At 34.0% G+C, this 14,340-nt stretch overlaps 2 protein-coding genes across 2 annotated transcripts; both read left to right on the plus strand.

Moving 5' to 3' along the window:
* The first annotated feature begins 1,734 nt into the window (after positions 1 to 1,734).
* On the plus strand, positions 1,735 to 3,643 carry LOC113689462 (CEN-like protein 2). The gene is made up of 4 exons (XM_027207233.2): positions 1,735 to 2,007; positions 2,127 to 2,188; positions 3,093 to 3,133; positions 3,244 to 3,643. The coding sequence occupies exons 1-4, from the start codon at positions 1,807 to 1,809 to the stop codon at positions 3,459 to 3,461; spliced, it is 522 nt and encodes a 173-aa protein (XP_027063034.1). The 5' UTR covers positions 1,735 to 1,806; the 3' UTR covers positions 3,462 to 3,643.
* Positions 3,644 to 7,248: 3,605 nt separating this feature from the next.
* Positions 7,249 to 8,321, plus strand: LOC113689470 (CEN-like protein 2). Its single transcript, XM_027207243.1, has 4 exons — positions 7,249 to 7,449; positions 7,564 to 7,625; positions 7,942 to 7,982; positions 8,104 to 8,321. The coding sequence occupies exons 1-4, from the start codon at positions 7,249 to 7,251 to the stop codon at positions 8,319 to 8,321; spliced, it is 522 nt and encodes a 173-aa protein (XP_027063044.1).
* The last annotated feature ends 6,019 nt before the right edge of the window (positions 8,322 to 14,340 follow it).

Here is a 14,340-nt window from a genome sequence, read left to right on the forward strand (position 1 = left end):
TTTGGTATATTAACTAATGTAGTCCCTCATCTATCATAATTAGCTAATTTAGTCCATTATCTTGACAAAATTTAACCGACTTAGAACTCTTGATGGAAAATTGGATAAATGCTATGGATTTGGTGATGTGCACTCATGTGTATCATCAATACACAAAGAAAAATCGCCAAAATGGTCCTTTACATTCAAGAAAAATATCTTTTTGGTTTCTTACATTTAAAACAGTGCAAAAATGCCATTTTGGTCTCCAAACCAACTTTTTTGACCAAAAAAAGGGTACAAACTATTCATGTGCCCATAATTTTTGAGGAAAAATGAAAAAAACAACATTTTTCATCAAAGTAGTCACATGCTCAGCATATGAGGTTTTTGCCCATTAGAACACTAATTTAGTCTTAAGGAAATTAAATTCTGGAATCAATCAAAGTTTAACCATTAAACTTTTGATTAGCAGCAAAATTAAATTGATTCCAACTTGTTTAAGTTAATAATTATGTGGGTTTGAGTTGTGGACCAAATGCAATAATTTGGCTGCTGATTTTAGTAATTTAGGTGATAAATTAATAATTCAATCTAAGTTATAGCCAGAAAATTGGCTAGAAATGAGTTCTTGGATCAAAATAGCATGTTTTGTATAAACAAGGGATCATTTTGCTCCCTTTTTTAATATGAAGGATTGGAAAAGAAGTTTTTCAAAATGTAAGGAACCATTACGTTGATTAACCTCCCTTTCTATTCTAGGTACATGCACAGTGCACATATTTGATCCGTAATTCGATTTTGCTAATTTATTGTTAAGAATACTACTACACTAGCTACACGTTGTCGAGATAAAGGACTTAATTGGTCAATTATGATGTATAAGAGACTATGTGTGCCACTTTCTTTTTCACCTTCCCTTTCATACCATAAAAACTATGAAGGGTAACATGACTCATCGCTTAAGACGTACAACTGCGTGAAAAACAAAATGAAATGGACAAAAGAGAGATACCTAAAATCGTACACAACCATAAAATCAAGATAGATGAGGGACCTCAAGAATATCTACAAAAATTTGAATCATGCTGTGGAGATATATGATATCTACCAGAATTTTCAGATTACTTTTTGTACATGTCCCCCAAAAGTTGATTATGGTAGCAACCGTTAATAGGTGTTATGTGAAATTATACATTTTTGGTACAAGAAATGTAAACTGCAATGTTACACACAGAATCAGGTAATCTTCCCAATTCTCTTAAAACCTTTTAGTATCAAAAGAAGTAGATATACATTCTTGTACGAGGGCATGCACTATATCCTACAGTTGGAATCGGAATCTGAGGAAGTCACATACGGGCAAAGCAATCTAACAGCTGAGTTGTGACACTTTTTCTCTGCTCCAACGTTCACCTCACTGGAGATTCGAGGGGGTTAATCAATGGGGTACGTTTACAGGATAAAGCGTGGGAGATGTAACTGAACTTGTCAAATCAAGTTTCTCCTGTTGTTTTGATATAATTAAACGTGCTTTATACATTCTACAGCTACAAAAGCCCATATTAGACTTAAACCAATGAAAGGGAGAAGAACCTTTCCCTTTTGTTTCCACTTTTGAACATTTTTTAATAGAATTCAAGTTTTAACCTGCTTCCTCAAGGTGCCTGAGCCGTGCAATTCGTGTGCAACTAGCCCCTATAAATATGGGTTTTCCCTGTCTTTTGCTCAGTAGCAGATTTCCACAAGGAAAAAAACCATAGTCTTGTCCAATCTCTCAAGTACGTTCACGAGTAGTAGCTGATTCCTCTCATTCTTTTTTCAAGAATGGCAAAAGTAGCAGACCCCCTTGTAATTGGTAGGATTGTTGGGGATGTTGTTGACAACATCTCCCCGACTGTAAAGATGTCAGTAACCTACAACTCCAACAAGCAAGTCTATAATGGGCATGAGCTTTATCCTTCCTCAGTTGTCAATAAACCAAAAGTTGAAGTTCTTGGAGGTGATATGAGATCTTTCTTCACACTGGTAAAAATTAACATACTTCCCTATCCTTCAACTCTTTCTCCATTTACTAAACTTTTCTTGTGTATTTCAGTTCTCCATCAGTCGCCATTACATTCAATGAATTTCTTTTGATCTTGCAGGTTATGACTGATCCTGATGCTCCTGGTCCCAGTGATCCATACCTTAGAGAGCACTTGCACTGGTATGAAACAGTGAATAAATAACATGTTATACTAGCTGCTGATGAAGCATCTGAAATAAAGCTGTCAAATTTAACTTATACACAATATAACAGTCTCCAATAGTAAAATTTCATCTTTCATTGGTAGACCCCCCGGAAACACGGAGCTGTTGCCTTTTTTTGTTCCTACTGCATGAGCTCAAGCTGCATTTCTTTTAGTTATGTACTTATCCATTAATTTATGCTTATAGTTTCTAATTTATTGATTGGCTTGTTTTAAATGTCCCACTGAATCAGCTAGCATCATATTCTAGAAATCATTCTATCACTTCTTCATGGGAATGGTCAATCCCCCACAAAGAGATTATCTTTAACAAAAGTACTCTTCGGATCCGGTTTAACTTTGCTTGCAAAAAGTTCAAATTTTCAACACTAAAGCATTCTCAACTTAGGGGACGGTTGGTAATGTAAAAATTTTGTCATGGGCCAATTCCTTTCTTTTATGTGCTTGTTGTTCTGTGCACTTTTCAGGTAAAGAATAGAAAAACCCTAAAAATAAAAAATAAAGTAAAATTGGGAGGAGATGAAAGAAACGAGAAGATAATATGGACACTCTTAGAACTTACCTTGAGCTTGATGGTAATTCTTAGTCCTTTGAAATTCGGACATCATGCACTGTGCATGAAATTATAGATGCATGTTAATTAGTAATTGAACAAACTAAGCCAGGCTTGGTTTTAAATCTTAGTCTCTCAATCAGCAAATTTTTTGGCATAAATGTCTAAAATAGCTAACTCAAGGGAATGAAAATCTTTGGCAAAGAAAACATTATTGATAATATTTGGCATACTATGTGATTACACACAAATATTTGGCAAACTATATGATGACACACAACTCTGAACTTGATTTAACCACGTCGCAGGATTGTCACAGACATCCCAGGGACGACAGATTCCTCATTTGGTATGTGTTCTTTCTTTTTATTCAGGGAGAAATAAAGCACAGATAAATAAATTGGTTTTCTTCTTTTTTTTTTTTCCCTTTGTTTGTTAATTTTTTATATTCATCAACAGGGAGAGAAATGGTGAGTTATGAAGTGCCAAGGCCAAATATAGGGATCCACAGGTTCGTATTCCTTTTATTCAAGCAGAAAGGAAGACAGACGGTGAATCCACCACTCTCAAGAGATGGATTCAGCACGAGAAATTTTGCACAAGAAAATCAACTTGGCCTTCCTGTTGCTGCTGTTTTCTTCAATTGCCAGAGGGAAACAGCTGCAAGAAGGCGTTGACAGATATGGCATGCCATAAAGATATCAGCCAAAATGCTATGAAGCAAATAAGATATTAACTGTTGCAAGTTCGATTACAAGAGTGGAACTAGGTCCAGTTTTATGTACTACTTATCTACTTTAGACTTCATGTGAAGTAATTTGCTGCGATATTAATAAAGCGCTGAGCTGCTGCTTAATCATCTTCACTACCATTTCCCCACCTTTGGTCTTCGCCCTTGTCTCTTAAAAATTGTAGGATCAACATTGGTGACAACAATGAAAGTCGAACCAAAATCGGATAAAAGCATTATTAAGGATATATTAGGTCAATTACTTGTTCAAATGAGTGTGTTTTTTCACTTTTGTACTGAGGTTTTTTTTTTTTTTTTTTGCAATGACTTGGTAATTGTACAATCATGAAAGCGTCAGGTATATAAGTGCATCGATGCATCAAAATGTGTGTTTTATTGATAAACTGCTCTGCCTAAATTATTAAGTACCAGAAAAATATACATTCTTGTTACGAGGGTAATGCACTATATTCTACCATGTGAATAGGGAACTGAGGAATTCACGGACTTTCTTATGTACTATATATATATATTCTATCATTCGAATGGGGGATTGAGGAAGTCACACATTTTGTTAGGGTAAAAAATTTGAGAGAGTCCATCTAAGAGACTCAATATAAAACTTGGAATTCAACAATGACATAAAAACTTAAACTAGTAGGTTAAAAAAAAGTTAAACTCATACGTTTTACACTCATATTTATATGGGGACTAATTCCACTTTGTGCATCAAACTTTTATCCCATTCTCACTTTACACTGTAACTCCTCAAATTTGTTTCACTTAGGTCCAGTTGCTAATAGTATTAACAAAAATTAACCATGCATGAGACTTTATATATACAACATATATGTTTTCCATTTTACTGGGTAATGGTGTTCATAGTGGAACATGGAAACAGCATCTATGCAAATTTTAAGTTTTACTTCACATGAAAATTCATGAAACCTAAATCTTAAGAAAAAAAATGGTTCTGATATTCAATTTATAAATAATAAACTCATTTTAACTATACTAGCAATTTGTTGCTCTTAGGAAAAATAAAAAATAAAAAAGTGAAAAGAGTGATTAGATATATCTGTGTTGTATATACGGTTTAAATTGTTGAAATTATGTCAAATCCTCTAGGAAATGGTCAAATATCATCTTTTCAATTGTTTAAATTTGATGATTTCACTAAAATTTTCACCATTCATTTTAGTTGAAGAAGGCATATCTAGACTCTCATTGGGAGATCATGGTGAGGGGGTAAACATGCTGCGTAACAACTGACTTGGAATGATAGAAATAGAATAAATGAATTCATTTACTATAATAACCTTCTAGAAATCAATTTTATAAATTTAACCTTCATTTTACTAATATTTATAAATTCTATTTCTTGCTCCAATACTTGACGTCCACTTATATTTTCTTGGTTAACAACATTGTTTTGTGGATATATATAAAATCTTAATGATAGTGTAATGACATTATGAGTATTTAATAAATTTGGTTGAATATCATAATACCAATATTTGATTTGTCAAACTTTGAACTATAAGTTATATATAAATCTAGATAAAATTTTATAAAATATTATATGTATGATTTCAATGTAAAAAAAAATTAGTAAAAGAAAATAAGAAAAATACTATATCATGATTGTGACAATTATCATTTCACAAAAAAAAAAAATCTAGTAATAGCATATATAATGTTTTAGGGTGATCTAATCACATGCTTTGCACGTGAGTTACTACAAGTATATTAAGCATTTGGTCTTCCTTTTTCAAAACTTGTTGCACTTTTATCTGCTTCAGCGTTCATGTTCATCTCACAAGAGATTCGAGGGGTTACTTCACATGGTGGATCGAGGATAAACAAAATTATCAAAAATCAAGTTTTACAGGCTTCCACTATATATAATCAAATGTGCTTTAACCTACAGAAGGAGAGAGAGAGAAGAACCTTTCGGTTTGGCTTCCACTATAAATATAGGTTTTGCCTGTCTTCAGCTCAGCAATATATTTCCACAAGGAAAAACCCATAGCGTTTATCCAATATTTTAAAATACTTTCTCAAGAAGTAGCTGATTCCACTCATTCTTTTTCAAGAATGGCAAAAATAGTTGATCCCCTGTGATTGGTAGAGTTGTAGTAGTACTTTTTATGTACTAATATTTATCTACTGTAGACTTGGTGTGAAGTAATTTGCTACAATATTAATAAATCGGTCAAAAGTTGCTATAATTTTAATACACTGTTGTAAGGGATATTAGTTTTTCATTTGTTCTTTTATGATTCAAGGTATTTTCTTGTTGAAGCACTTCAATAATTTTTCCTAAACACTTAGGATTGCAAGGATAATTTGCGTTTTGATTTTTTTTTTTTTTTTTTTTTAAAGAAGATTGTCTTCCTATCATTCTTTACTTCAGCTTTCAAAAGGTTTTCCAACAAGGTGCTTCAATAGTCACCAAACTTTTTTAAAGCTTCATTTAAACCACTATACTATTTTCTCCTCTACGACATAACAAAAATACCTACAAATGTAGTATGTACCTCACAAGCCATATATTTTGACTATTTCAAATGAGAAAACAGATAGGATGGTCCAACTAATCATTTTAGAATTTAGTAAGCCAGTTGACATGAATAATTAAATGAAATTCTGAAGAAATTTGGTGCAACCCTAAATTGTTAAGGATCACAAAATTGTATACATTCAATTGTGAGAGTGTACGAAAGAGGCTCAATGTATATCTATTGAAATATCAAGTGATTGGGTATTGAGATATCAGATCTCCATAAAACTCAATCTAATTTTAAAAGTTCGGCAAAACAGTTTGGAAATGGTTATTATAATTCAACTCCTAAATTCTGGAATTTTATACATTAATAGTATATTATATATATACATATATATGTTATGCACCTACTAATATGTTATATTACATGTTAATATGTTAATTAATGGGGTTATAACTTATGCTTCTATAGGAATGAGTTTGTTATGTTATAATTTATAAAAATATGTTGTATTATAAGTTTTACCAATATGTTGGTCTTGTAGAAAAAGAATTTAAACACTCGATTTTAATAAAATTACTAATTACTAGTTGATGAACACCCTTGAGTCCAATACCAAGTATAGAATGATACACTCGTCCAGCCTAAGAAGAAATCACTAACCAATTAACTGTGCGGATTCTTCCTTTCTCAATTGATGTGGAACTAATAACTCTACTGATAAAGCTGACAGATTTGAATCGAGGAAAGCAAACAACTGTGAAGTTATTACACTTTTATCAGCCTCAACGCTCACGCTTAGGTTCGGTTCACAAGAGATTTGAGGGGGTCGCTGTTGTCAATTCACATGGTCGGTCGAGGACAAAGGATTGCGAAGTAACCTTAATTATGAAATCAATCTTCTCAGGCTTCCCTATACAATCAAACGTGCTGCAACCTAGAGAAAGTGAGTTAGAAGAACTTTTCGTTTGGTTTCCACATTTGAGTAGTTTTTAAATGGACTTGTCATCTGAGTCCTGAAGCAGCGTGAGCAGTGCTCTTTGCACTATAAATTTGGGTTTCTCCTGTCTTCACTCTTCAGCTCAGCAATAGAATTCCACACACAACCCCCCCCCCCCTCCCCCCCAAAATCAAAAAAAAAAAAGACAAAAAGAAAAACCCATAGTATTGTCCAATTTTTGAATACCTTCTCAAGCAGTAGCTGATTCCTCTCCTACCTTTTCAAGAATGGCACAAGTTGCAGATCCTCTTGTGATTAGTGGAGTTGTTGGAGATGTTGTTGACAGCATCACTTCAACTACAAAGATGACTATAACCTACAATTCGAACAAGCAAGTGCATAATGGGCATGAGCTATATCCTTCCTCAGTTGCCAACAAACCAAAAGTTGAAGTTCCTGGAGGTGATATGAGATCTTTCTTCACACTGGTAAACACTTTCATCCTTCCGCATCCAATTTTCGCCATTTTCTAATCTTATCTTGTGCATTTCTTTTTTGTATCTATGACCACTTTATTGAGTGAGTTTGTTTTAATCCTACAGATCATGACTGACCCTGATGCTCCTGGTCCTAGTGATCCATACCTTAGAGAGCACTTGCACTGGTATGCATTTCTTTTAAGTATATATTATCTATCTCCTCTTTGTGTTTGTATCTCTGTTGTCTAAATTAGCTAGCATGACCCAAACGTCCTGCTGAATCACCGAGCATCATATGTGTGTGGAAATTGGCCGAGAATTCGCAATATGCATAACACCAAACATGCACGTTAGTAGTTGAAGAAACTAAGCTAGACTTGGTTTGTTAGTCTTAGTGAAATGTCTAAAATAGCTGACTTAAGTGAATGAAAAACTTTCGTAAAGAAAAATTTGTCCGTAGGGTTACAATACTGCTCTTAACTTGATTTGACCATGTGGCAGGATAGTTACAGACATCCCAGGGACGACAAATTCCTTATTTGGTATGTGTTATTTCTTTGTATCCTCACATTCAGGGAGGAATAAACCAGACATACATTGGGAATTTTTCTTTTGTTATTAAACTTTTTTTGGTTTTTTTTTTTTTTTTTAATATATCAACAGGAAGAGAAGTGGTGACTTATGAAGTGCCAAGCCCAAATATAGGGGTCCACAGGTTTGTATTCCTTTTGTACAAGCAGAAAGGAAGACAGACAGTGAAAGCACCACTTTTAAGAGATCAATTCAGCACAAGAAAATTTGCCGAAGAAAATGAACTTGGCGTTCCTGTTGCTGCTGTTTTCTTCAACTGCCGGAGGGAAACAGCACCAAGAAGGCGTTGAAGACAAGGACCAAAATGTTATGAAGCAAATAAAACTGTTGCAAATCTGAAAAGTACTAATGTAACAGTGGGATTAGATCCATTTTTATGTACTAGTTTGTCTACTCTAGAGACTTCAGGTTATGTAATATATATGCAACAAGATTAGTTAAATGGTGAGAAGTTGCTCAACCATTAATAATATTATTCTTAGCATGTTCCTTTGTTTTTTCAACCTTTCTTTTTTGCCCTTTTCTATTGAAATTTGCTTTGGTGCAAATTGGTGACAGCAAAAAAAATCGAATCAGAATGGGATGAGTCAGTTTCTAGCTCGTTCCATTTTATTAATTACTGGGGCATTGTCACAATATTTTTTAAGCCAACGATTTGTTCAAACTAGAGAAATTGCAATATAATAATGTGTTTTTCACTTTTGGATTGAGGTTTATTTTGCCATGACTTGGTACTTGTTCAACCAGGAACCCGTTGTGCACGAACGAAGGGGCATCAATCATGAAAATGTATATTCTCATACTCTATTTTGGGGATAAAAAGCATGTTTTCGAATTGTTATATATAGTAAAGACTCTATTTTGGGGATGAAGAATATGCAAGTGTTCGAATTGTTTTGGGGGTAAAGACTCTTTTTTGGGGATAAAGAGTATGTGTTCAAATTGTTATATATAGTAATTGTCAAACAGCTAAAATCCCATTTCAAGGCTCTCAGCTTTTGAAGAGACTTTGACAGTCTACATATACATACAGTGCCCTTGTAGCTTAGAGTTACACCTATTATTGGTAATTCTACAGTCATCCACAATTTCCTTCTGTTCTTTGGAATCTTTTAGCCTATGGAACGACCTATTATTGACTGGCACACATCCTATACCATATCTAAGAACTTTGTCAAGTTTTACGGAAAGGTGCAGGATTTATTTTACAAGTGTGAAGTAAATTCTTTTTAATTGTCAAAGAATTGTTTGATAATTAATTGTAAAACTCCAAAAAAAAAAAAATAGCAGCAATCCAAATAAGGGAGTTCTTTTTTCATATCTGAGTCTAGTTTGATAATTAAATATTTTATTTTGAATGTTCAAAAACTCATTAATGAAAAGTGAGAACATATCCCTCTAGATTTGAGTGCAGTCTCCACAAGAAGGGAATATTAACGAAGTAAGAACTCTTTTTGCCAAAAAAAAAAAAAAGAACTTCAACTATTGAGCTTCATCATATTATTTGGGGTTTCATTGCATACTTTTTACTACTCTTTTACAGCCAAATGAAATAAATGTAATGCATCAAACCAAACCCTTTACGGGTATTTAGGGGATAAGAGAAAATATTATACCTTATTCGATAATTATTTTATGAATTCCTGAATAAGAAGCATAACATATACATGAAGTACTCTCACATTCTCTTTTTCTTTTATTTCTCTTTTTTCTTTGGGTGGGGGAGTAAATTTGATGGACAAAAAGTAGAAACCAATGTTTAACTGTTTTTAGGTGGTAACAGTAGTGTATGTTGTACATCTATTTTCACATATAAGGACATTTATGTTTATACATTGAAAGGAGATTACCCTTGGAATGGAGACTTCTCTTTTAAAACTGTACTGGAAAGGAGATTTTGAAGTTTTCTGTTGGATCATTCTGACTTATGTTGGGGAAGGAGACACAATGAGCATGATTTTTATTTCATACCAAATAAGAGAGTGGGAGATAAAAATTTCAAGGAAAACATGACCATCACCACGGTCCCTGACTTCTTGGAAGTTACGGGCGCCCTATGGTAGTTGCTGAAAAGAGCACTTAATTCTTATTATTGTCTTAAATAATGGGTCCTCTTCAAATCTCCTAATAACAATATGGCACTTAATTAATTCCTGTATCCACCATTAGTATTTAAACTATATTCATACCATATTATAAGTCATCGACATAAATAAAAAAAAAATTAGAAAAAAACTTACAATAAGCAGGTTTTGATACTTTTTTATGGGTTTTTATTTGAATTGTTTAGATAATCACAATCTTGATTTGCTTGTTTAAATTTCTTGAACAACAATTGCAAGTTTTTTTGCCCAAATGAATAGCAAGACTGTTGTTGTTCTCCCGTTGTTTTGTTTTATATGTTGGAAGATGAATAGTCGTCGATAGCTAGTTTTAGATTAATACTAATAATGGACTCTTTTACAAATTATAATTTTAGAAGGCTCTTATGAAAAAAATTAAAAAACAGGGGTCTATAACTCTAAATGTTACAGACGTCTGTGATGGTACTACTATTCAAATTTCAATATCGAAGTTGAATAGCATTTTACAAATCCAAGCAGGCTAATTGGGAAGCTAAGAATTACTGAATTTCAAGTGGCATTATTGCTATTTGGCTTGTACAAAATTTCATTTTCCAGTTCTCTGATGTAGAACATTCATGTAGAGTTAAGTCTGCATCAAGCTCAAGAAGATGCTAACTGGATATATATGAATATATGAATGATTACCGTATTGTGAATTTCTGATTCTACAAGGACTTATGCAGAGTTTCAGACTTAAGAGTAACAGATGATTCCAAAGCAATACATCTTATGTATGCCAGTCTATGGTAAATATCGAGGCAGAAATCCCTACAACATTTCAAGTTTTGCCATCAAAAGTACTCCACTCCTTGTACTTTCAATGTCTATGTACAGTGCTTGTTAAACATGGAGCTCATCTTATCATCTTATTTTGATTTCATTATTGTATATCTGTTTAATGGCTGGGATGATATCTGAAAGATGATTTGGGGAGTTTGAGAAAAATGGGAAATTGATGTGGATGGCATTGATGCAATTGAAACATGAGGGGTCGCCTTTGGGGATTAGCCTAAAAACTATGAAAATTAAAAGGGTCTTTTGTCGTTGAGATACTATGGTTCTCCTATCTTGCACGATTAGTCAATTTAATCCCTTATGTTGAAAATTAAGAACATAACGAATGTAGGACTTTTAATGTTAAATTGAAGATTTCCAATAGTGCTGATCATGTGCATTGCACGTGCATAGTTAAGACTCATAGAGAGCCAAAAAAAAAAAAAAATCATGGCGGATTAGGGCTTGTGATTACGTCCAAAATTTTTGAAAAATCATGCATGTGTGCTGCACGTAATCAGTTCCACTAGAAATCTCTCATTTGATGTAAAATATTCTACATTAACTGATCTCATATCAGCTAGCCTAGCAAGATAGGAGCTACGCTAGCCCACATTCCAAAAGTAAACGAACAAAATGATAAGTTCCTTCCTCAAACTATACAGCACAAACTAGATCAAGCTGATTGGTTCACAATCCCTTCTGAGCAGAATCCAACGCAGTACGACATTCGTAGACAATTGTCAGCAATTCAACCCCATGTCTTAGCTTGGAGCTGTCATGATTTCCATTCCATGGCCTACAAAGATGTTAAAGCAAAAGAAGTCATGAATCTGGGTGGTCTTTTAGGCATAAAAAGTCTGGCCAGTTGCTTGAACTCCTGGACCTAGCCATGGATTGGAAGGACTGGACTTCAATGGCAGCGCATTGGTAGGCTTTTCGACCAAAAATAAAATCACCACATGATCGATAATGATGGTTTAGATAGACTTGATACCAAGAAGTCTAACCAGTATGGATAAGACGACTTGTCTTGCTAGTTGTGCATGTCCTTTGAAAGTTGAAAGTTGAAACATAACCCTTCAAATCCTACAAGGGGTAAGGTCTGCTGCTATCGATCTGCCTAAATTTTCTATGCAACGTGTCTAGAGCAGAATGATTAGATAGGAAGGGGGCAGCGGGCTCCTTTGTTGAGTTGTAAACACGTCATAAACAGCTTCGTCTACTGAAAGCTCATCCATGCTAGCAATTTCAGCATAAGCTAGATTAGGCAAGCATGCGCATGATCAGTGGCTGTCCATATAATTTGTGAAGAGGGTCACCATTGCCTTTACCAGTTTACCTGCGCTTTGTAAATCCATATATCAATGCCTTAACCACGTTAAAATTATGTTGCATGTCGAGTTTTGTACAAGGGGAAGAATGGAGAGGGACACGAAAATTGCGCGCCTGTACCATCATGAGTAAATGCGACTCTTGATTGGTCAGATAAATTTATGAGTAAAATACTAATAAATAACCCCTAGTAATTTTGCATATTATTACATGATCTCGTTAAGGTTTTGAAATATCCACATGAAATTCTTGTAGTTTTATAAAGCATAAAATAGACGAAAAGCACCTTTGGTTACGCCAATTGACCTATACGTCTCCGAAAAATGTGTGTGATGAAAGTATAACTAACAGCCACTTGATCTCATCGATTTTTTGGCATAAATCTTCACATAATCCTCTTACAGTTTCATGTAAAGTAGTTAGACCCTCGTTCTATTTATTTAAGTACTTAAGTGATATTTCAACTAATGACGTTATTGAGATTGCTTTTTATCAAATTTTACTTTACCTAAAATCATAGGAGGTTATGTGGATATTTTGAAACATTAGAAGAGTAGTGCCATAATAAGAAAAGCCAGAAGGTCATTATTACTGATTTACACTAAATTCAGTTATTTGAAAAAATCTAATGGTACTATGGTTATCTTCCATAATTAATTAGGGTAAATTTTTTATATACTGATAGTGTATACACTAGCAGGCCTAGATGCATTCAATATATACAAAATTTGATGTCTAAATTCAAATTCAGATGATATAATATTCATCCAACCCCGTCGGAGTATACATTGACAGTATAGGAAATATTAATCCAATTGATTAGACAGCATTACAAAGCAAGATTGCATTAATTGAAGGTTTAATAAAAAGAAAAACAAAATAAAGAAAGATTGTAGCAGCTAGTTGTATTAATAATGTTTGATGTACCCTTCAATGATACCTAAATAACAATTCAATGTAGTTAGAAATATAATTTGTTTAAAAAAAACTAGGGGTAGTGCGCGGGTGTTTAATGCCTGTGGGGAAGGAGGTTTTTTTGTTGAACAAACAATAGTACATTGTGAGAAGAAATAAAACTTAGTATGAAAAGATAAACGATATAATCAATCAATTCACACAGCGTTACAATAAAACTGTGTCAAATTGAAGGTCATTGATAATGCAGAAAGGCAGAGCAACACAGAAAGCTAACCTTATTCTAGATTCCCCACCGAGAGCTCTTACTTGCTATTGCTCCAAACCTATAAGATTATAACCAATCTAGACCAATTGGGGTTAGGCAACGCGATAAGAGTCGCTAATTGTAGGTACTAAGAACACACCGACAAAATTAAGGAGGGAACTGAAAAATTGAGGAGGGTACAATCTAACCTCACGTTGAACCACCAGGAGTAGTTGGGACTTAAGAGCATTCTGAGCTGATTAGTATGAAGCCAGGTAGAATTATCCCAATCCTAGAATGCGAACAGGGAGAAACTGATAATCAACCGTTTAGGCATTAACATACCAACGGTTCGGTAATTGAATTGGGTGTAATTAATGACGAAATAATAGGTAATTTCTGAGTTGAGCTCGGATGGAAGAGAAAACGACAAGGCAAATCGTTGTAGACAAAGGCAAAAAGGGAAAACTTAACTCCTGAAACTGAAAGGGGATAAACTGACCAACGTTTGTGGCTCATAAATGCAGATTATATATGATAGAGAAATGGGTTCCTACCATTGATAGAGAAATCATTGGCTTATTTCCTAAATCCAATTGCCATTCAAACGTTTCAGACCAAGCAACATCTCAAACGGTTATCTGCGGCTGAAAAGGGGAATTATTGGTAGTTAAGGGATATTCCGGTAATCACACTAACACACAAGCATATATGGGTTGTACAAAATGCAAAAACGGTTGCACACTAATTACACATTCCATCAATACCTAGATGGCTCATCAATGACAACTTTAAATGTATTAAAATGGGGTCGTTTCAGTAAACATACCCAAATACATGCTTCCTTAACTTGTACCTAAAGCTTTTAACCTAATACACAACATTTCACATTCCCAAAAAGCCCCCCACCTA

The sequence above is a fragment of the Coffea arabica genome, chromosome 1e (assembly GCF_036785885.1).
Source record: "Coffea arabica cultivar ET-39 chromosome 1e, Coffea Arabica ET-39 HiFi, whole genome shotgun sequence".
Lineage (NCBI taxonomy): Eukaryota > Viridiplantae > Streptophyta > Magnoliopsida > Gentianales > Rubiaceae > Coffea > Coffea arabica.